This window comes from Electrona antarctica, assembly GCF_951216825.1.
Source record: "Electrona antarctica genome assembly, chromosome: 6".
NCBI classification, from domain to species: domain Eukaryota; kingdom Metazoa; phylum Chordata; class Actinopteri; order Myctophiformes; family Myctophidae; genus Electrona; species Electrona antarctica.
In genome coordinates, this window is record NC_136811.1 from 7,849,423 (window position 1) to 7,868,831 (window position 19,409).

General features: G+C 47.5%; 1 protein-coding gene across 9 annotated transcripts in view; it reads left to right on the top strand.

The window, feature by feature from the left end:
- Positions 1 to 19,409, top strand: part of mroh1 (maestro heat-like repeat family member 1) — a 102,142-nt gene that overhangs the window by 65,566 nt on the left and 17,167 nt on the right. For all 9 annotated transcript variants that reach the window (XR_013790151.1, XM_079502773.1, XM_079502775.1 and 6 more), the window contains 13 exons: positions 456 to 551; positions 1,977 to 2,081; positions 2,232 to 2,367; positions 3,090 to 3,202; positions 3,365 to 3,517; positions 5,148 to 5,204; positions 5,400 to 5,497; positions 12,600 to 12,759; positions 13,825 to 13,994; positions 14,963 to 15,100; positions 17,252 to 17,366; positions 18,377 to 18,523; positions 18,917 to 18,983. Coding sequence is in view for 8 of the 9 variants with exons in the window: in XM_079502773.1 (XP_079358899.1) it covers positions 456 to 551; positions 1,977 to 2,081; positions 2,232 to 2,367; positions 3,090 to 3,202; positions 3,365 to 3,517; positions 5,148 to 5,204; positions 5,400 to 5,497; positions 12,600 to 12,759; positions 13,825 to 13,994; positions 14,963 to 15,100; positions 17,252 to 17,366; positions 18,377 to 18,523; positions 18,917 to 18,983 (1,555 nt within the window). In the remaining variant the exon portion in view is untranslated. The remainder of the gene's footprint in view (positions 1 to 455; positions 552 to 1,976; positions 2,082 to 2,231; positions 2,368 to 3,089; positions 3,203 to 3,364; positions 3,518 to 5,147; positions 5,205 to 5,399; positions 5,498 to 12,599; positions 12,760 to 13,824; positions 13,995 to 14,962; positions 15,101 to 17,251; positions 17,367 to 18,376; positions 18,524 to 18,916; positions 18,984 to 19,409) is intronic.

Genomic DNA, 19,409 nt, shown 5'->3' on the forward strand with positions numbered 1-19,409 from the left:
TGCAGTTCCACATTTGGCCAGTAGGAAGTGGCAGCTTCACCGTTGGATAGCCTTACTGGGGGCGTGGTCCCGACCCAGTGTGTGGGAGCCAGTATGTAGACCAGGGTTCCCCAATAGGTGGCCCGCGGGCCATTTGCGGCCCACGGAGCGCCCCCTTGTGGCCCCTGGAAGAATTACAAAATAATAGAATTGTTTTGGGGGGGTGTCCCAGATATAAATGGCATTAAATGGGGGTCAGTAGCCTATGCATGTCAAACTGGGCACCCCCTCAAGGACCACTGGTGGTCCCCGGACCACTGGTTGAGAAAATCTTTTAATTAATTTGCACGTGCGGACTCGGCCCCCAGCCTGGTTCCCTAGTCTAAATATGGCCCTTGAGGAAAATGTATTGGGGAACCCTGATGTAGACAAACCAAATGAAATGAGCCAAACGTCTCTTGTCTCTTCCTCTCCAGGCGTTATACAGGGACACGTTCGCTGCACTGCAGGAGCTGCTGAAGAGCGTTCTGTCCAAAGACCCCACACCTGACGGCCTGCAGAGCATCTTCAAGGTACCGTCCATCAAAAAAACATACCTGGACAAGACATGAGAAAAGTACAATTTAGGCATTTAGCAGACGCTCTTACCCCATTTTGACCTGAGATCAGATTCTAAAAATGTCTTCTACATCCTGACAGTTTTCTGAAAAAGCTATGTTTCTATGTCAGTCGTTCTTCGATTTTTCAAAAATAGCAGACCTACAAGCTCGTAGCCACTCGGTGGCGCGCTATGAGCTTGTAGATCTGCTATTTTTCAATAGCTAAAGCATAACATAATGCTAACACCAAAAAGGGGTTCCCGCCCAAAATGGGTTAATCCAGAGCGACTTACATTAAGCAAGAACAAAAAGCATGGTAATACATCACATACATAAAAAGTAGTTATCATGAAACATGCGTAAGCTAAGAACGTAACAGTGGAATATCTATATAATGAAACTATACATACTATACTATACTATTCATATATACTTGTGATATGACTACATACAATGCAATTCTAGCACTGTCTACGTAACATGCTATAAGTCTGTATAAAATGCTACGTAAAGTGCTATCTTAAAGGTGTAGTGAAATGAAAAATACGTTTTTCACACTTTTAGACCATATCCGTGGTCATCATATGGGCATACCTAACAATGGATGCCAAAAAAACGAGAAAATTCTCATTTTTGTGTGTTTTTATATCAAACGTCCATCAAAATATATTTTTTATTACTTCCTGAAAACAAAAACGTGCTGCGTGATGACGTGTCGAGGCCAACATCGATAAAAGCCAATAAAAATGAAGCTCACCCGTTTAATTCCCCATATCTCCGCATCCGTCCAGCACAGGCTGCACAGCTGCTACTGATTACAGACATCTTCCGTTTTTATTCCCATTCAAGATAACATCCAGGGAGTGTATTACTCGGTTTCAACTTAATCATCACGCTAAAAAATGTATCTGAAAACATTATAGGGTAGAAATAAGCCACATAAGAGTAAACTGGTAAAGCTGGACGACTATCTGATTTGTAAACAAACATCCACACGCTGTCCTGCGTAGCATAGCAGCAGCATAGCTACGGCCCCTAGCTACCGTCCCATCCCCTGAAGGGATGCGACGCTCTGATACTTCATAGCGGTGTTTCAACTTGAAACTTCACAATAAATGTCCACCATTTCCGTTTCACTACACCTTTAAGGGGCTAGGGCAAGTGCTACGGGCCATGATGGAGTCTGAAAAGGTGGGTTTTCAGACTACGGCGGAAGTAGACATGTACACTACAGTAATATGGAATCGTCAATACAATGTAAAAGTAGCTAGTAGCTTTAATTCCACTTTTGCGAGCCATACAATGTTATGTGTTATGTTGTTGTTTTTTATGGTGTGAATGCCAACCCTTTGGCTCTGTACCGTGTGATGTGTGTTGTTGACCTGTGTGTGTGTGTAGCACGTGGAGTCATGGTTGAGTTCATCCCTGGACCATGAGAGAGAGAGGGCTGTCCGAACCACTGCCAACATGCTGAAATACTACCTGGAAACGCTCACCGTCAAGGTACCCTCTCACTCTCAGTCTCTCTCTGTCTCTGTCTCTCTCTCTCTCTCTCTCTCTCTCTCTCTCTCTCTCTCTCTCTCTCTCTCTCTCTCGTTTGTGAACTACATCTGTACCGTTGACTGTTCTGAGATACCATTTTTGTGCCGGTAGAACATGGTGTCCTTCCACAACCTGGGAGCTCTACTGGGTCGCCTGGCTCCTCGCTGCACCGACCCACGCCACGATGTTCGCCTGGCGGCCGTCGACTCTATATACACCCTGCTGTATATACAGCTACGCTATGAAGGTAGGTACACACGCGCACACACACACACACACACTGCTGTATATACAGCTACGCTATGAAGGTAGACGCACACACACACACACACACACACACACACACACACACACTGCTGTATATACAGCTACGCTATGAAGGTAGACGCACACACACACAAACACACACACACTGCTGTATATACAGCTACGCTATGAAGGTAGACGCACACACACACACACGCACACACACTGCTGTATATACAGCTACGCTATGAAGGTAGGCGCACACACACGCACACACACGCACACACACACACACACACACACACACACACTGCTCTATGTACAGCTACGGTATGAAGGTAGACACACACACACACACCACTTTGTATACAGCTAGAATATGAAGTTATTATACTGTACACATTTGAAAAGTGAGCTGAGCTTGTAGATATTTTTAGTAAGTTATTTTGTTATTAAGAGGATATAATCATACATTATTTCATTTATTTGTATTGATCAGTGGTTGTTTAATTCTCGTTGTGCTTCTCAGAACTACTGTACAGTACGTACAGTAACACCAACCTGCTGTTCTAAGCTGTGTGTAACTGATCACATGATTCTACTGTACCTACAGTAACACCAACCTGCTGTTCTAAGCTGTGTGTAACTGATCACATGATTCTACTGTACGTACAGTAACATCAACCTGCTGTTCTAAGCTGTGTGTGTAACTGTGATTCACAGGATTCTCCACAGACTATAAGGACGACTCTGTTGAGAGTCTGATGCCTCTGAGGAACGTCCTGGAAAACCCTGACTACTCTGCTCTCTACAAGACCTGCTCTGACCTCACCAAGGTACCGCAGAGTAGACTGTCTTAGGCCCAGACTTCTTAGGCATTTTTTTGTAATGCAAGTACCAATGTAAGTACCGTAGAATGACAATAACTACAGACGAATGTAATGTGTGTACGCGTGTGTGTGTGTGTGTGTGTGTGTGTGTGTGCGTGCTCGATGTAGGTGATCAGTAAGCGTCTTCCACAGCAGCAGGTGAGCACGTTGCTCTTCATGCTGTTTGAAGGCGTGGCCGACAGTCAGACCAACTGCTGCAGAGCTTCCACCGTCATCATCAACACTCTGATGAAGAACAGAGGAGCCGCGCTGCAGGACCTGGTAAACAACACACACGCTGCTTCACTCATAGCCACTGTTGGTGTTTTTAAGCATTATGTTGTGCTTTAGCTATTGAAAAATAGCAGATCTACAAGCTCATAGCGCGGCACCGAGTGCCGCGCTACGAGCTTTGTAGGTCTGCTATTTTTGAAAAATCGTGAAAATGTGGCCCAAATGTTCAGAGCGTACGTTTTTTAACTCAAATCTTTGAGTCCCTGGAACAACACATTTTCAGATGGGGGTCGGCGGCCAATTACATATATTTTTGGGGGTCCTTGACATGAAAATGTTTGAGAACCGCTGCCATAGAAAAATGGGTTTTTCATCAAACTGTCATGATTTAGAAGGCATTGGTAGAATCGTCCTCGGGTCTAAATGGGTTAACCATCTGGTAACGCGCTGCTTCACTCAGCCACTGCCAGGAGAATATTTAACCAAAATGGTCCCCAGTGCCACAATCTTTTCTTTCAGTGCATGCTCTTATTTTGAATTCCAAAACGGCTGTGTGTGTTAAGTGTCCCACGATCTTATTTATTTCACCGCAAATGTTGTAACCGCGGTCATGGAGTTATGGGCCGGGAATACAGCTTGTTTTGACCAAAAACGCAATCTGGGAAATCTGGAGGCAGATTTGTTTCACTTCCGGTTCGTGTTCACCCGGTCGCCTAGCAACCCAGACCTATTCATACGATGGTGAAGAGCACGATCAAACATGGATCAATAAAAGAACAAATGAGGTCATTGGCACCGAGAGCCATTGAGGAGAGAGAAAAAACACGTCTAAACACATCCTTAACCCATTCAGGCCTGACGTCGAAAAAATCATTTTCGGAAAGATTTGAGGCACATTTTAATGACTTTTCAAAACACATGCTGGAACTTTTTACTTTGAAATGTTTTATAGTTTCTGAGTTATTTAATTTAAACGCCAAATGCATTCTCAATGGCGAAAACACAAACTTTGGCACCATGTATCAAAAAAAAAAAAAAAATGGTTTTGATTTTTGATTTTTTTTTTCTCCCAAAGACGTCCACAGACGTCTTGGGCTATGCACGTGCGACATTGAGAGCCCACGCAAAACTGCCCAAAATCACTTTCACCTAGAAAATCCATTCACATTTTTTATAATTCAGCTGGCTGTGGAGACACATGCTGGAACTTTTTACTTTGAAATGTTTTATAGTTTCTGAGTTATTTAATTTAAACGCCAAATGCATTCTCAATGGCGAAAACACAAACTTTGGCACCATGTATCAAAAAAAAAAAAAAAATGGTTTTGATTTTTGATTTTTTTTTTCTCCCAAAGACGTCCACAGACGTCTTGGGCTATGCACGTGCGGTAATACCCAAGACGTCCACAGACGTTTTGGGCACAAAACGATTGTCCCATCGTGTCTCTTATTATTTACTTGTGAGTCCACCGCATGTGGGTGGGTGTGTAAAGCGAGCCAATTGATCTCCTTTTTTGTGTGTTTTGTGTGTGTGTGTGTGTGTGTGTGTGTGTGTGTGTGTGTGTGTGTGTGTGTGTGTGTGTGTGTGTGTGTGTGTGTGTGTGTGTGTGTGTGTGTGTGTGTGTGTGTGTGTGTGTGTGTGTGTGTGTGTGTGTGTGTGTGTGTGTGTGTGTTCTAGGTTCCAGAGATGATGGAGGTGATTCACTTGCGTCTGCAGAGCATCACGGAGGAGCAGGTCATTAATTCACCGTGTTCATTTTCATTAATTACATCATTATCGATTAGTAAAATATTTAGTACACAGCGCTGCCCCTTGGATATGAGACTTATGAGTCATAATGGCTTATTTGATGTCGCTTCCGAATAGATTTTTGAGGAACCTTGTATGTGTTATTGTGTTACTAAGACTGATGTCTCTCTCTATGTCCAGGTGAGAGTGGCTGTGGGACAGACCGTTCTCATCCTGGCCACTCAGCATCTACCAACCGTCTTCAATACGCTCATCAATCAACCACTACCTTATGACAGGTAATCAATGCGCTGATCAATCAGCCACTGCCTTATGACAGGTAGTTATCTCACACACACACACTCACACACACACACACACACACACACTCACACTCACACACACACGCACAATACACTGATCAATCAACCACTGGCTCATGACAGGTACACAACTGCTAGATACAATACCCTTTGAAGAATTGAGTATATGAAGGACACCAATGGAAACAACAAGCCATAATAGTGCTTTCTTGGGTTTTAAATCGTCTTAGCAGACCTTGTATTGAACTGTACTTTTCCTGTGCTTTTTGTCTGCAAACTGTATTCAATATATATGTACAGTATTCATTCAATAAATCAATTCTTGCTGGTTCTGCACCAGAGAACATAGATTTCTGGAAGTATTTGACATGGGAGACGAGTCAAACGTAAGTTACGTATGTAACTATGGTTCTATGAGTCCCGAATGACCGCCAGAGGCGGTGCTTAAGCACTGAATACGTCCCTTCGCGCATGCGCCGTCGAGTATTTTATACCAACAATGTCAATTTTGACCCCATGATGACCCGGAGTCGTCTATATCTTCCGGCAGTCTACAGGGGTTCAGTCCCTACAGAATCTTCTCGCGAGACCACGAGGATTCTGAGTGACAAGAGTGCTCTGGCGGTCATTCGGGACTCATAGAACCATAGTTACATACGTAACTTACGTTCTATTTCGTCCCTGCTGACCGCCAGAGGCGGTGCTTAAGCACTGAATGACTTATACCAGCAAAGTCACGAGGAATCCTGATCCCAAGCCATAAGGAGTAGAATCGGAGGACTCTCGTAAGAGGACCACGTCCAGCGGGTGGGGAGTGGCAACACTCACCCAGTGGAACATAGAAAACTCGCTGTGATGCCCATGAGGCAGCGGCAGATATATTCCAGGGGTACTTCCCTCGGGGCAGCCCATGATGTGGGGACGCTCCCGTTAGAGTGGCACCTCACGCCAAATGGTAGGGTACGATTACTCGCCCCATACGCGTGGTTAATGGCATCCACAATAGTGTGGGGCGGGCGCTGTCTGGAGAGAGCACCGCCTTTGAAAGGGCCATCGTCACAACGGACCAGCCATTCTGACCGCCGAATGCATGTGGCAGGTCTAACAAGCGGCTCTCAGGGCCCACGTTGGGCGCAATAGTTCCCGCTTGTCAATCCACTCTCCTGGTGGAGGGCAAGACTGTGCTAGCCGTATAGGCTGGTTGAGGTGTGTATGTGACAGCACCCTCAGGAGGAACACTGTGTTCGGCCACAGAGACACTCAGGCCGTCTGAGCTTTGCTTCAGACGCAAGTCACTGACAAACAGGGCGTGCCGCTCACTGACACGCTACGTTGAGGTAATGGCCAGGAAGAATTCAGTCTTCCATGACCCTCTAAACTCCGCCCGTGCCAAGGGCTCAAAGGGAGGCCTGTATAGACCATGCCGCACTAGGGAAGAGCCTGTGCCGGAGTTCTCAGGGCTCGTAGAGGATGCAACCTCAGAGCCCCCATCAGGAAGAGGGACACCAGACTGTGGCTCCCCACTGTGGCTGTGCGATATTGATTCTAGCATATCGACATGATATCTCCCCTACTTATGCTTTTAGAGTAGGAGATCGGCCCTCGTCTAGGAGGGACTGCGGAACTCCAGAAAGGTAGGCAGAGCAGCGCACTAGGTCTTTGCTCTGACCCTCACGTCAGTTGGAAATAGATTCCATCGGTTATCGTACCGTAGTCTGATGGATGTCATGGCACCTTTGAATTCAGGGTGGCATGCCTGGCTGGTTCCACACAGCTGCTCGGCAGCGGTTCAGGGCTGCCAGCGGTCAAACACACAGTTGGGGGCGTCGAGCATTTGAATGCCATATCCGACCGCCTCCCAGTTGAGGAGACCTCTGTCGAGGAGACGCCATGGCGTCCTCCGACTGGGTCTGTTCAGCAGAGGAAACCAAGTACTTCTTGGCTGGAGGGGGGCAACCAGAAGTATGGTGTGACCCTCCTAAAGAACTCTCTGAAGCGCTGGTCGTATCAGAGAGGCAGTGGCAAGGCATATGCAGTGCCTCTGGCCAGTGCGCATTTAAAAGGATAGTGCCCTGTGGGCGGTGGCCTACTTAGGGCCATGTGTCGGAACGATGCAGGTCGTTCTGTTCATACTGGCTATGTGGCATGAAGGCCTGCGGGCTGACAGCCATTTGTGGCGTTCAGGTTCTATGAAACCATCGGACCATTGCGTCCTGGCCCGGAGGGCTGGATGTCTCCGTTAGGGAGAACCAGAGAGGTTAGCGAGTCAGCGACTCTAGGGTGAGGAGGTCCACCTCCGCTCTGCCGAGGTAGCCTCTGATTAGTGTTCACCACCATTGGATGGGGTACCGCTCCCCTCATGGAAGCTTTTGATGGGAGAGAGCCTACCATGTAGTCCCGCTCTCCACTTAGATAACTTGCCCATAGGCTGATCAGGCGGGGGGGGGGGGGCTGCCCAAGTCAGAGGGTCCATAGACACCTACGGCGGCCAAGCAAACGTGGCCCTGCCCGATGACTTACATGATACACGGTCGAGGTGTTGCCCGAACGTATGAGAATGTGCTTGCCTCTCAGGTACGGCAGGAAGTGCTGTAGAGCAGAGCATGAACTTCATAACCCTGTTGGGTCCCATCAGTTCAAGACATGTCGACAACAGTCTGTCTTGCGTCACGAGGAAGTATGTAGATCGGACTTCCCTTGGTGTGACTGAGGATCTACGGCCTCTGTTGCGCCCTTGGGCAGGAGGACACATCACTCCTGGTCTGATACTAGGGCTCTCGTCATGTTGCTGATAACGGCCATTTTGACCCCGCCGGATATGGGGGGCTGGCGTCAGAAGGCACTGCACAGCCCGGAGAGCACAGCTGAACCACCTAGTGCTCCTGGCTCCTCAGGGAGACTACGGAGAGTTGGCCTAGGCTTCTCAGTCAGGCTTGACTGTGAAAGCCCGACTTGGCGGGTGGCACCGGTTCCTCTGGACGGGGCAGTGCACACCAGTCACACCAGCTAGCCCAGGGCGCGGACGCTACTGGTTGCTAGGTGTTGGCCATATGCTGAAGGAAGGGAGCGTGTACGCTGCCTGTACCAGCAGAGGCTTTAATCTAGATCGGCATAGTGCGCACCGGTGCACACCAGTCCCAACTAGCCCAGGGTGCGGACGCTACTGGTTGCTAGGTGTTGGCCATATGCTGAAGGAAGAGAGGCTCCTCAGTCAGGCTTGACTGTGAAAGCCCGACTTGGCGATGGGCTAGAGCTAGGATGGACATCAGCCGTCCTCTCTTTGAGGACATGACACCAAATGCCTCCAGTGACGGTGAGGGCTGACCCGCGTCTGAAGAAGGCGCTTGGAGGATCCGACTGCCTACTGTGGTATGACTAACAATTAGCGTTCCACGGCTATGCGCATGAAGGTGCGCATGGAGCCATCTCGGCCAGTGGGTCCTGAGCTGAGAAGTGGGAGGCTGGCTCTGATGCCTGGGAGGCACCGTCTTCTGCATCTTCCTCATAGTCATGGAAGTGCATAGCTTAAGCTGTCGGGGAGAGTACATCGTCCTCGAGTCAGCTGTGGCATCGGAGGGGGAGGCACTCGAACCCTCCGAGGTGCCTAGGTGTTATGTTAGGTGAGCATGGACCTCATGTGGGCCAGCTCCGCAGATAGCTGAGTCCTCTCAGATCTGCTGTGGCCGGCGGTCAGACCTTTTCCTCCTGGCACACGGGGCAGGACCAAGGTCGGCTCACGGCTGAAGGGGAGCTTCACACGAGGTACAAAAGTGGGAGCTCTCCATTGTGGTGGCACCGGCTCCTCTGGACGGGCCAGTGCACACCAGTCACACCAGCTAGCCCAGGGCGCGGACGCTACTGGTTGCTAGGTGTTGGCCATATGCTGAAGGAAGGGAGCGTGTACGCTGCCTGTACCAGCAGAGGCTTTAATCTAGATCGGCATAGTGCACACCGGTGCACACCAGTCTCAACTAGCCCAGGGCGCGAACGCTACTGGTTGCTAGGTGTTGGCCATATGCTGAAGGAAGAGAGCGTGTACGCTACCTGTACCAGCAGAGGCTTTAATTTAGATCGGCATAGTGCACACCAGTCCCAACTAGCCCAGGGCGCTGACGCTACTGGTTGCTAGGTGTTGGCCATATGCTGGAGGGAGTGCGTACGCCGTCTGTACCAGCAGAGGCTTTCGAGGTACAAAAGTGGGAGCTCTCCGTTGTGGTGGCACCGGTTCCTCTGGACCGGCCGGTGCACACCAGTCCCAACTAGCCCAGGGCGCGGACGCTACTGGTTGCTAGGTGTTGGCCATATGCTGGGGGGAGGAGGCGCGTACGCTGCCTGTACCAGCAGAGGCTTTAACTTAGATCGGCATATAATGACTTAATCAAACAACTGAATGCTGCTATACCTGCCGCAGCATGTGAATATGCATTTACGTTTTATGCAAATGCTCATTGTAGCACTTTGAGATTTAACCAGATGTAAAGTGCGTCATAGGAACAGCGCACAGACGCTGCTGTTAGCTAGACTGTGCGACCTGCATGGTCGCGGTGGGGGAGGAGAGCTTGCACGCTACCTGTACCCCCAGCTGAGGCTTACTTATAAATTATGATAATAAAGTAGCCTTCAGTCGAGGCTTGGACGCTGCTATGTAGCAGCTGTAGTGTTTCCTATGCGAACGTTTATCACAGCACTATGACGTTTATCCAAACTCCAAGTGCATTATTATTTATGTTTGCTAGTCCAGAGCGAAACAAAAGACACTTCCAATGCGCTAGTCAAGGCACTACTACGCATTCACGCTGGGAGGAGGGAGCACTAACGCTGCCTACACCAGCCAAAAGTTTGGTTAAATAAACCAACACAAACAAGTTTTGGAGAAAAGGCTACAGCCAATAGCTCCACCGATAGGGGCCGCCTGCTGAAGGAAGGGAGCGTGTACGCTGCCTGTATCAGCTGCAGCTAATAAACAGAACAAGCTATACACTAATAGCTGTTAATAAATGCTTGAGCTAACAAACGATTAGTAGCAAGTAACATCAAACTAGAGGCCGTATGCTGGAGGAGCGGAGCGCATACGCTGCCTGCCCTGTACCAGCTGGGCCAATAAACAGTAAGGCAAGCTATACACAGATCGCCGTTATAACAAATAGTATAATAAGCGCTTGGGCTACAACTACGGGTAGCAGCGCCAGTTAGAGACCCAATGCTGGAGACCAGCTGGGCTACTAACAACAAGACAAGCTATAGCCTACACGAATAGCTGTTCATAAACACCTTTAGCTTTAAGCTACTGGTAGCAGCTGTGAGCTACGCTGGCAGCAGCGCCAGATGCCCTGTGCTGGGGACCAGCTGGGCTAATAGGCCCCAAAGGTACCCAGGGGCACCTGTGGGGAAAAAACAAAGTGTACCCACTGTATACGCAAAAACTGTTAATAGAGCTTTGAGCTCCAGACATACTGGTAGCAGCATCAGTATCGAGGCCCACTGCTGGGGGCCAGCTGGGTTAATAACCAGACAAGCTATGTACACCAATAGCTGTTAATACTCTGAGCTACAAACTACTGGTAGCCACATCAATACCCTGGGAGGACGCAGGTAGCTGCTCCTGTACCGGGCTAATAATAACAAGTTGTTATTGTTATTATTAACAACAACAACAAGAAGACAAGCTATCCGCGGAAGCAGTTAAGCTTGAACGCTGCCAATATTATCGGCATTATGGCTTTGGCCAGCAAGGCTTGCCAAACAGAAAATGACACTTAGCCTTAACTAGCTTAACTTATCATAAGTTATATGCTGACTGCTGAGAGAATGGAGCGCCAACGCTTGCCATCAACAGCAGGGGCTAACCAAAGCTTGCAAGTAGCGTGTTTATCAAACGAAGGCAATATGACAGTGGCCATCCTTCGGCAAATCTTATAGTCGCTTATAATAAGCGCTAGCGTTCACAGTCGAGCAAACCTCGTATGCGGAGCAGGGAGGCGGCGCGAACGCAGACTCTACTCACAAGAGGTTATGCCATGATACAATACATCATATAATTTGAACGTCTGTTAGCGTTCACCGTCAAACAAACCTCGTATGCGGAGCAGGGAGGTGGCGCAAACGCAGCCTTTACTCACAAGAGGTTATGCCATGATGCAATATATCATATAATTTGAACGTCTGTTTAGCGGGGATAGCACCGCTTTAGACGATAACGTACCTTTTGTCCAGGGAGGTTTTGTTCGCCTTCATTACCGGCGAGAGAGATTGGACGCTACCGCGTCCACGCGAATCCAAATAAACTCCACTCAGAGGCAGAAAAAACAAAATCCATAAGTCGCAGTTCTGGAGGGCGAACAGCGCATACTCCGACGTTCGGTCACGGAACTACCAGCGACTCGGCAGACACCATAGGCTACATAATGCATTGCATAGCAAGCATATGCAGTAGCAGTAATGCAGGCTTAGTATCTTGAACTTGGTTCTCACAGGCGAGCGAGAAGAAATTAGGGACTGAACCCCTGTAGACTGCCGGAAGATATAGACGACTCCGGGTCATCATGGGGTCAAAATTGACATTGTTGGTATAAAATACTCGACGGCGCATGCGCGAAGGGACGTATTCAGTGCTTAAGCACCGCCTCTGGCGGTCAGCAGGGACGAAATAGAACCCGTGCGCATGCGTGTGTGCGTGTGCGTGTAAAAAAACCTGGGGTATCGCTGTAGATTTGCCATACTGATAGTCGGAAGCCTGGGCCATGTGCATAAAGTGACCATGAGTGGCCTAAGAATAGCTGGCATGACAAAGATCAAAGCCAAACAACTTGCCAAATACTGTTCTGTTTCGGCTGTTATAGGCAGTTTGTCTGTGTGAAGGAGGAGGTGCCATGTGTATCCTTAAGTCAACATGAACTGTCAACCCTGTTATATTTGTTTCCTTGTAAAATGAATTGTAATTTGTGGAATCAAATAAAGAACTAAAATGTGTGTGTGTGTGTGTGTGTGTGTGTGTGTGTGTGTGTGTGTGTGTGTGTGTGTGTGTGTGTGTGTGTGTGTGTGTGTGTGTGTGTGTGTGTGTGTGTGTGTGTGTGTCCAGTTGGAGCAGTGAGATGTGGCTGGCTCTGGGCTCAGACCCCATGGTGTCCACCAACATCATGGAGATGGTGATGGAGAAGCTGGCCGTCATGGCTCCCTACATGGACAAGAAGGACTCCATGATGAGGACGGGCAAGGTGGCCACGGGTCCCCCACTGGCTGTGAGTCTAAAACACAGCCGGCACTAAAACAATGCTGAAAAATGTTCGTCGACTACCTTTTTCCACTGAGGAAAACTAAATGAAAACTGAGCTATGATGACTAAAACTAAGACTAAATATACTGACAATTTTGTCGACAAATACAAACTAGACTAAAATGTTAGGAAGGGGACTAGTGGACAAGAGATCCAGTATGAGTCATTTTACACTTGGTTGCATGCTGAAAATAATAAATCTACAAGCTGCGACACGTTGTGAGCTTGTAGATCGGCTATTTTCAGCAAGTGTAAAATCATTAATTACGACGGCATCAAGGCCCGCCAAAATACATTTTAGTCGACTAAATCAACTGTAGATTTAGTCGACTAAAATCTTATGACATTTAGTCGACTAAAACTAGACTAAACACACTAAAACATTCCAGGTGACTAAAATGCGACTAAAACTGAATGAAAGCTATTCAAGAGACTATGACTAAAACTAAAATAAAAATGTGCTGCCAAAAACAACACTGCACTAGTGGTGGGCAAAACAGTTCATTTCAGTGAACGAACGATTTTGTTCACGGTCACGGCTCAATGACCCGTTCAAATAAGAGATGCTCCGATCGATCGGTGGCCGATTAAAAAAAATCGTCCGATCACCGCAAAATTCACCGATCCGCAAATCCGATCAAAAATAAAATACAAATAAAATACATCCAAAATAATGTCTCAGTGCCTCGGCAGCTCCTCCCCCACAAGCATTGGCATGCGTTCGCTCCTCTTCTTGCACACAGAAAGAGTACATTTTCGACGACTCCACAGTCCACACAGATTGTAGATCGGCTATTTTCGGCAAGTGTAAAATCTGTCATTAGGACGGCTATTTTCAGCAAGTGTAAAATCTGCATCAAGACAGTCGACTAAAATCTTATGATATTACACTAAAGCATTCCAGGTGACTAAAATGTGACTGAAATTAAATAAACTATTCAAGAGACCAAAAATGTGCTGCCAAATACAACATTGCTACTGTATACCTACCTCACTGTATACCTGTGTGCGTGCGCCTCTCCCCCTGCAGATGACGTGCGGCCTGAGGGAGTTGATGCTGAACGGGCAGAGTCAGGACGCGGCCGTCAGCCTGTTCCCCCAGCTGTTCGCCTGTTTGACCGTCAGACTGGGAGCCAGCGTGGGCGTGTCCCCGCCCAAAGACGCCCACGCCAGACACAGCCCCACCATCCACGTAGCAGGGTACGTATACAATACTGTACTATAGCCCATTCTTTGGTGTTAGCATGATGTCATGCTTTAGCTATTGAAAAATAGCAGATCTACAAGCTCATAGCGTGCCACCGAGTGGCGCGCTACGAGCTTGTAGGTCTGCTATTTTTGAGAAATCGAAGAACGACTGACATGGAAACATAGCTTTTTCAGAAAACTGTCAGGATGTAGAAGACATTTTTAGAATCTGATCTCAGGTCAAAATGGGCTAGACACAGCACCACCCTCACACGTAGCAGGGTACCTATACTGTACTAGACACACAACCTCGCCTCACCAGGCTGTCCGCCTCGGGAGGAAAGCCTGCTCTCTGTTCCAAAAGTGCCGTGTGAACCGGTCGGAAGCGGATGATATCGTTACGTCATGTTGTAGTATTGTTTTGTTTTGTAGTCATCAGGCAGGAACTAATCAAACGGAACTTCCTTTTCCCTCAAACCTGGAAGAATAACAATAAAAGCTCTCGTAGCCTGTAGCTTTTATTGAGAAAAATCGGTTTTTAGGGGGAAAGGAAAGTTCCGGAAGATTGCTGACTACAAAACGATACTACAATAGCGATATCATCCGCTCCCGACCGGTTCATGAACCCGGAATGGTATGGTGCCCAGGCCACTAGACACAGCACCACCCTCCATGTTAGCAGTAGTTTAACCACTTTGTGTGCGTGTGCGTGTGCGTGTGCGTGTGCGTGTGCGTGCGTGCGTGCGTGCGTGTGTGCGTGCGTGCGTGCGTGCGTGCGTGCGTGCGTGCGTGCGTGCGTGCGTGCGTGCGTGCGTGCGTGCGTGCGTGCGTGCGTGCGTGCGTGCGTGTGTGTGTGTGTGTGTGTGTGTGTGTGTGTGTGTGTGTGTGTGTGTGTGTGTGTGTGTGTGTGTGTGTGTGTGTGTGTGTGTGTGTGTGTGTGTGTGTGTGTGTGTGTGTGTGTGTGTGCGCGCCTCTTGCAGCATGGCGGTGGATGCGCTGCGTGTTCTGCTGGCGAGGGCCCAGCTGGACGAGGTGGTGAGAACGTTGGACCAGGAGAACGCCTGGGAGGACATGAAGGAGTACAACACGCACATGCATGGCGTGACCCTGCTGGCCAGGTGCACGCACGTCACACACACACACACACACACACGCCTAGAGCTGGTGCATTGGGAACCGCTGTGCCGAGTTTGAGGTTGATCGGCCAGGCGGTTTTGCGAGACATGCGATGGACGGGTCACAGATGGACACTGATATGTAGGCACACACAGAGTTGCGGAATTTATTGCGAACGCAGTGAGCATTTACTATGAGACCCAGCAGATCCTGTCTGTGTGTCTGTCTGTCACGCTGTAACACCACCCGCCCACCACCAGAGGGCGCAGCTGTATCACACACAAAAACACACACACACACACACACATGCACGCACACACACACACACACACACACACACACACACACACGCAAGCACACACACACACACAAAACTTAACTTAAAAAAAACTTAACTTAAAAAAAAACTTAACTTAAAAAAAAAACTTAAAAAGGAAAAACACACGCACGCACGCACGCACACACACACAAAACTTAACTTACAAAAAACTTAACTTAAAAAAAAACTAACTTAAAAAAAAACTTTAAAAGGAAAAACTTTAAAAAAATCTTAAACACAAAAAAAGAGAACTTAAAAAAAACCTTAAACAATTACGTAATTTATTCTAATTGTTGTTTTTGCAATTTACGAGCTGCGTTCGCTTCCCGCGTTCGCGCGTCTTACTTGTAGTTGGACACAGTATAGATTATAGTACAGATTTACATTATGAAATGTGGGGGGCGGCTGTTAAAAAGCCTTTGAGTGGCCTGGGCCATGGCTCAGCGGTCCAGGCACCTTGGCCGGTAGCCCAAGTCTGGCAGTGTGCCGCGGGTTCGACTCCCGATCCCGACGGCCTTTACTGCATGTCACCCCCCCATCTCTCTCCCCCATTTCCTGTCAGCCTACTGTCTGTCCCTCTATAAAACTCACACCCGTGTGAACTGAGTGGTGCAAATCCCCCCCCCCCCCCCCCCCCCCTTCTCTCTCTCTCTCTCTCTCTCTCTCTCCCTCATTAGCAGGCAACAGTGCATCTCTCTGTCTCTGTTTCTGCCACAACGGCGCCCCTACTGGTACTCATGAGTCACACATGAGTCACACACATTAACTCGAGTCACATAGGTTAACACGAGTCACATAGGTAGGTGAACACGGACATTGCTGTTCCTTGGAGTGGTTGCACCACTCAAAAAAATATATAAAATAAAGGCAAAAGCTGCAAAAAAAAAGAACTTTCACTTCATCCACGTTTGTTCATTGCTTTGTAAATCATTGAATGGATTAGGGCCAAAATACATTTCTCATAAATATAAAATAAAAATGAAATAAGAAGAAACTCTCCTTCATGCCCATGTCACTGAAATGGGTCTAAATGTAATAATGGACTCATATCTGGGTGTGTTTATCAGAAGGAGCGCCTGTTCACAGTGTATGTGTCTTTGGTCTAGTGTTCATTTACTTGACTAAGACTAATAGACTAAGGTTTTTGATATTTAGTCGACTAAGACTAGACTTAAGGCCTATTGATGATCCAGTTTTAGGTGAATGAATAGGCCTTCAAAGGATCCCACCATAAATATGTTATTTCTTTCATAAATAGAGAATCTTTCACTCAATAGGGACTGCTCCCGTCGCAAGTTGATGATGTCATATGCCCATGTGTGATCTAGCCCTATGGAATTATGGAATGCACGTGCTAATAAAAAAACAACTAAAGTTAACGAGATAGATTTATTCTTGTCTCCCGTTGTTGTCGATCGACTCTAGAGTGGTGTGGCTATTGTTAGCTGCTACACACACATCAACACGGACCGGAAGTCCGTCCGGAAAAGGGGTCCGTGTTTATAAATCGAATGGGCGCTATAATGTAATGGATTAAATAACCCCGGGCAATTAAAGTGTTAATATGAGCATCAAAGCAATATTTTAAATATTTTGTATTAGCACATGTATTCCATAATTCCATAGGGCTGGACCACACATATACGTATGACATCATCAACTTGCGACAGGAGCAGTCCCTATTGAGTGAAAGATTCTCTATTTATGAAAGAAATAAAATATTTAAGGTGTTTTTAGTTATTTCTTTTAGTAATAGAGGGCAATTATATTTGCTGTAAAGATTAACACTGCTTTGGGTGCGTTTTTTTGTTCCTCCTCCTCCTCCTCCTCGCAGGGCGATGGCCAAGCATGCCGGTCCCAAACTACCTCCCATCATCGAGAGTCTGTGTCCGTCTCTGAACAACATCTACGAGTGTCAGAGGGTCACCGTCACGGCCTTCTTCTCCGAGGTACATGCAAGCACACACAGCTACATGGCAGTGTTGTTTTTGGCAGCAAATTTAGATTTTAGTTTTAGTCATAGTCTCTTAGTTTTCATTTAGTTTTAGTCACATTTTAGTCACCTGGAATGTTTTAGTCGACTAAATATCATAAGATAAGATTTACTAACAGTTCCTAACAGTTTTAGTCTAGTTTGTATTTGTTGACGAAATTGTCATTTTAGTTTTAGTCATCGTAGCTTAGTTTCCATTTAGTTTTCGTCAGTGAAAAAAGGTAGTCGACGGACATTTTTCGTCGACGAAATCAACACTGTAGTAGCAGACACAGCTAAATGGCTTCATGTTCTCAACACGTTTTCATGTCAACTAGGCCTGTCACCATTATTAGGTGAACGTCTAATCGCAATTATGGGAGATGATTGCGATCGTTTTTCAACATCATGGAAACGAGTCCATGTTGAAAAAATGTCCGGGCACCTAGGTTGGTAATAAAGCCTGACAGTGTGTCGCGGGTTCGTGTCCCAATCACGACGACCTTTGCTGCGCGTCACTTTGTGACCCGTTGTAATCTTGTAGATCTGCCATTTCTGCTTTAAAAAAATAAGTATAATATTTATAGAAAAGCCAGTCATTTCTTGGTAAATTTCAGTTATTTGTCATATCTGCCCTGTGCACATTTACTACAAAGCCTAAAGGCCAAACAGAAATGTAATTTCTATTCATAATGTTCTAATTTCCAATGCCAAAAACACAATTAAATCATTAATCGCACATTTCTGTGTGACAATTAATCGTGTGTAAATCGTGTCAAGGCCCCCAAAATGTATACATTATTATTGAAAATGTGTCTCTGTCTGTCTGTCTGTCTGTCTGTCTGTCTGTCTGTCTGTCTGTCTGTCTGTCTGTCTGTCTGTCTGTCTGTCTGTGTCTTTCTCTCTCTCTCTCTCTCTCTCTCTCGGTGTCTCTCTCTGTCTCTCTCTCTCCCTCTCTCTCTCTGTGTCTCTGTGTCTCTCTCTCAGTTGTTGAACCACCATGTGGTGACAGAGCTGATGCTGGTGGATGTCTTGATGAACAACATGATGGAGAGAATCTCTGACCCGTGTTGTGGTGTGCGCATGCTGGCCGTACGAGGCCTGGGGAACCTGGCCGTGGGCTCGCCGGAGAAGGTGAATACGCACGCACGCACGCACGCACGCACGCACGCACGCACGCACGCACGCACACACGCACACACACACACACTCTCTCTCTCTGTTTTTTCCCCATTCTACACCAATTCAAATGTGAGCTTGTAGATCTGCTAGTTGTCATCTTGTTTGGTTCATCTGTTTAAAACAATCAACATCATTAAGTCTCTGTCTTTCTGTCTCTCTGTCTCTTTCTCTCTCTGTCTCTGTCTCTCTGTCTCTCTATCTCTCTCTCTCTGTCTCTGTGTCTCTGTCTCTGTCTCTTTATCTCTCTCTCTCTCTCTCTGTCTCTGTCTCTCTATCACTCTCTCTCTGTCTCTGTTTCTGTCTCTCTCTCTCTCTCTCTCTGTATCTCTCTCTCTGTCTCTCTAGGTTAATAAGTATGCTAAGGAGTTGTTGGCAGCTATGAGTTCAGGCATGGAGGAGAAGGATGATCCAGGTAAGAACTAAGAACATGGCCAGACAGCGGGACATCTCTGCCTACTGGTCAGTCTGATGAAGGCCATGTGAGCCTCTGCCAGCTCCATCCACTCGCATGGAGCTGGCCAAGTCTCGCGATAGACGAGAGTTGATGCTGACAGCTCCATCCACTCGCATGGAGCTGGCCAAGTCTCGCGATAGACGAGAGTTGACGCTGCCAGCTCCATCCACTCGCATGGAGCTGGCCAAGTCTCGCGATAGACGAGAGTTGACGCTGCCAGCTCCATCCACTCGCATGGAGCTGGCCAAGTCTCGCGATAGACGAGAGTTGACGCTGCCAGCTCCATCCACTCACATGGAGCTCACGAAGTCTCGCGATAGACGAGAGTTGACGCTGCCAGCTCCATCCACTCGCATGGAGCTCGCCAAGTCTCGCGATAGACGA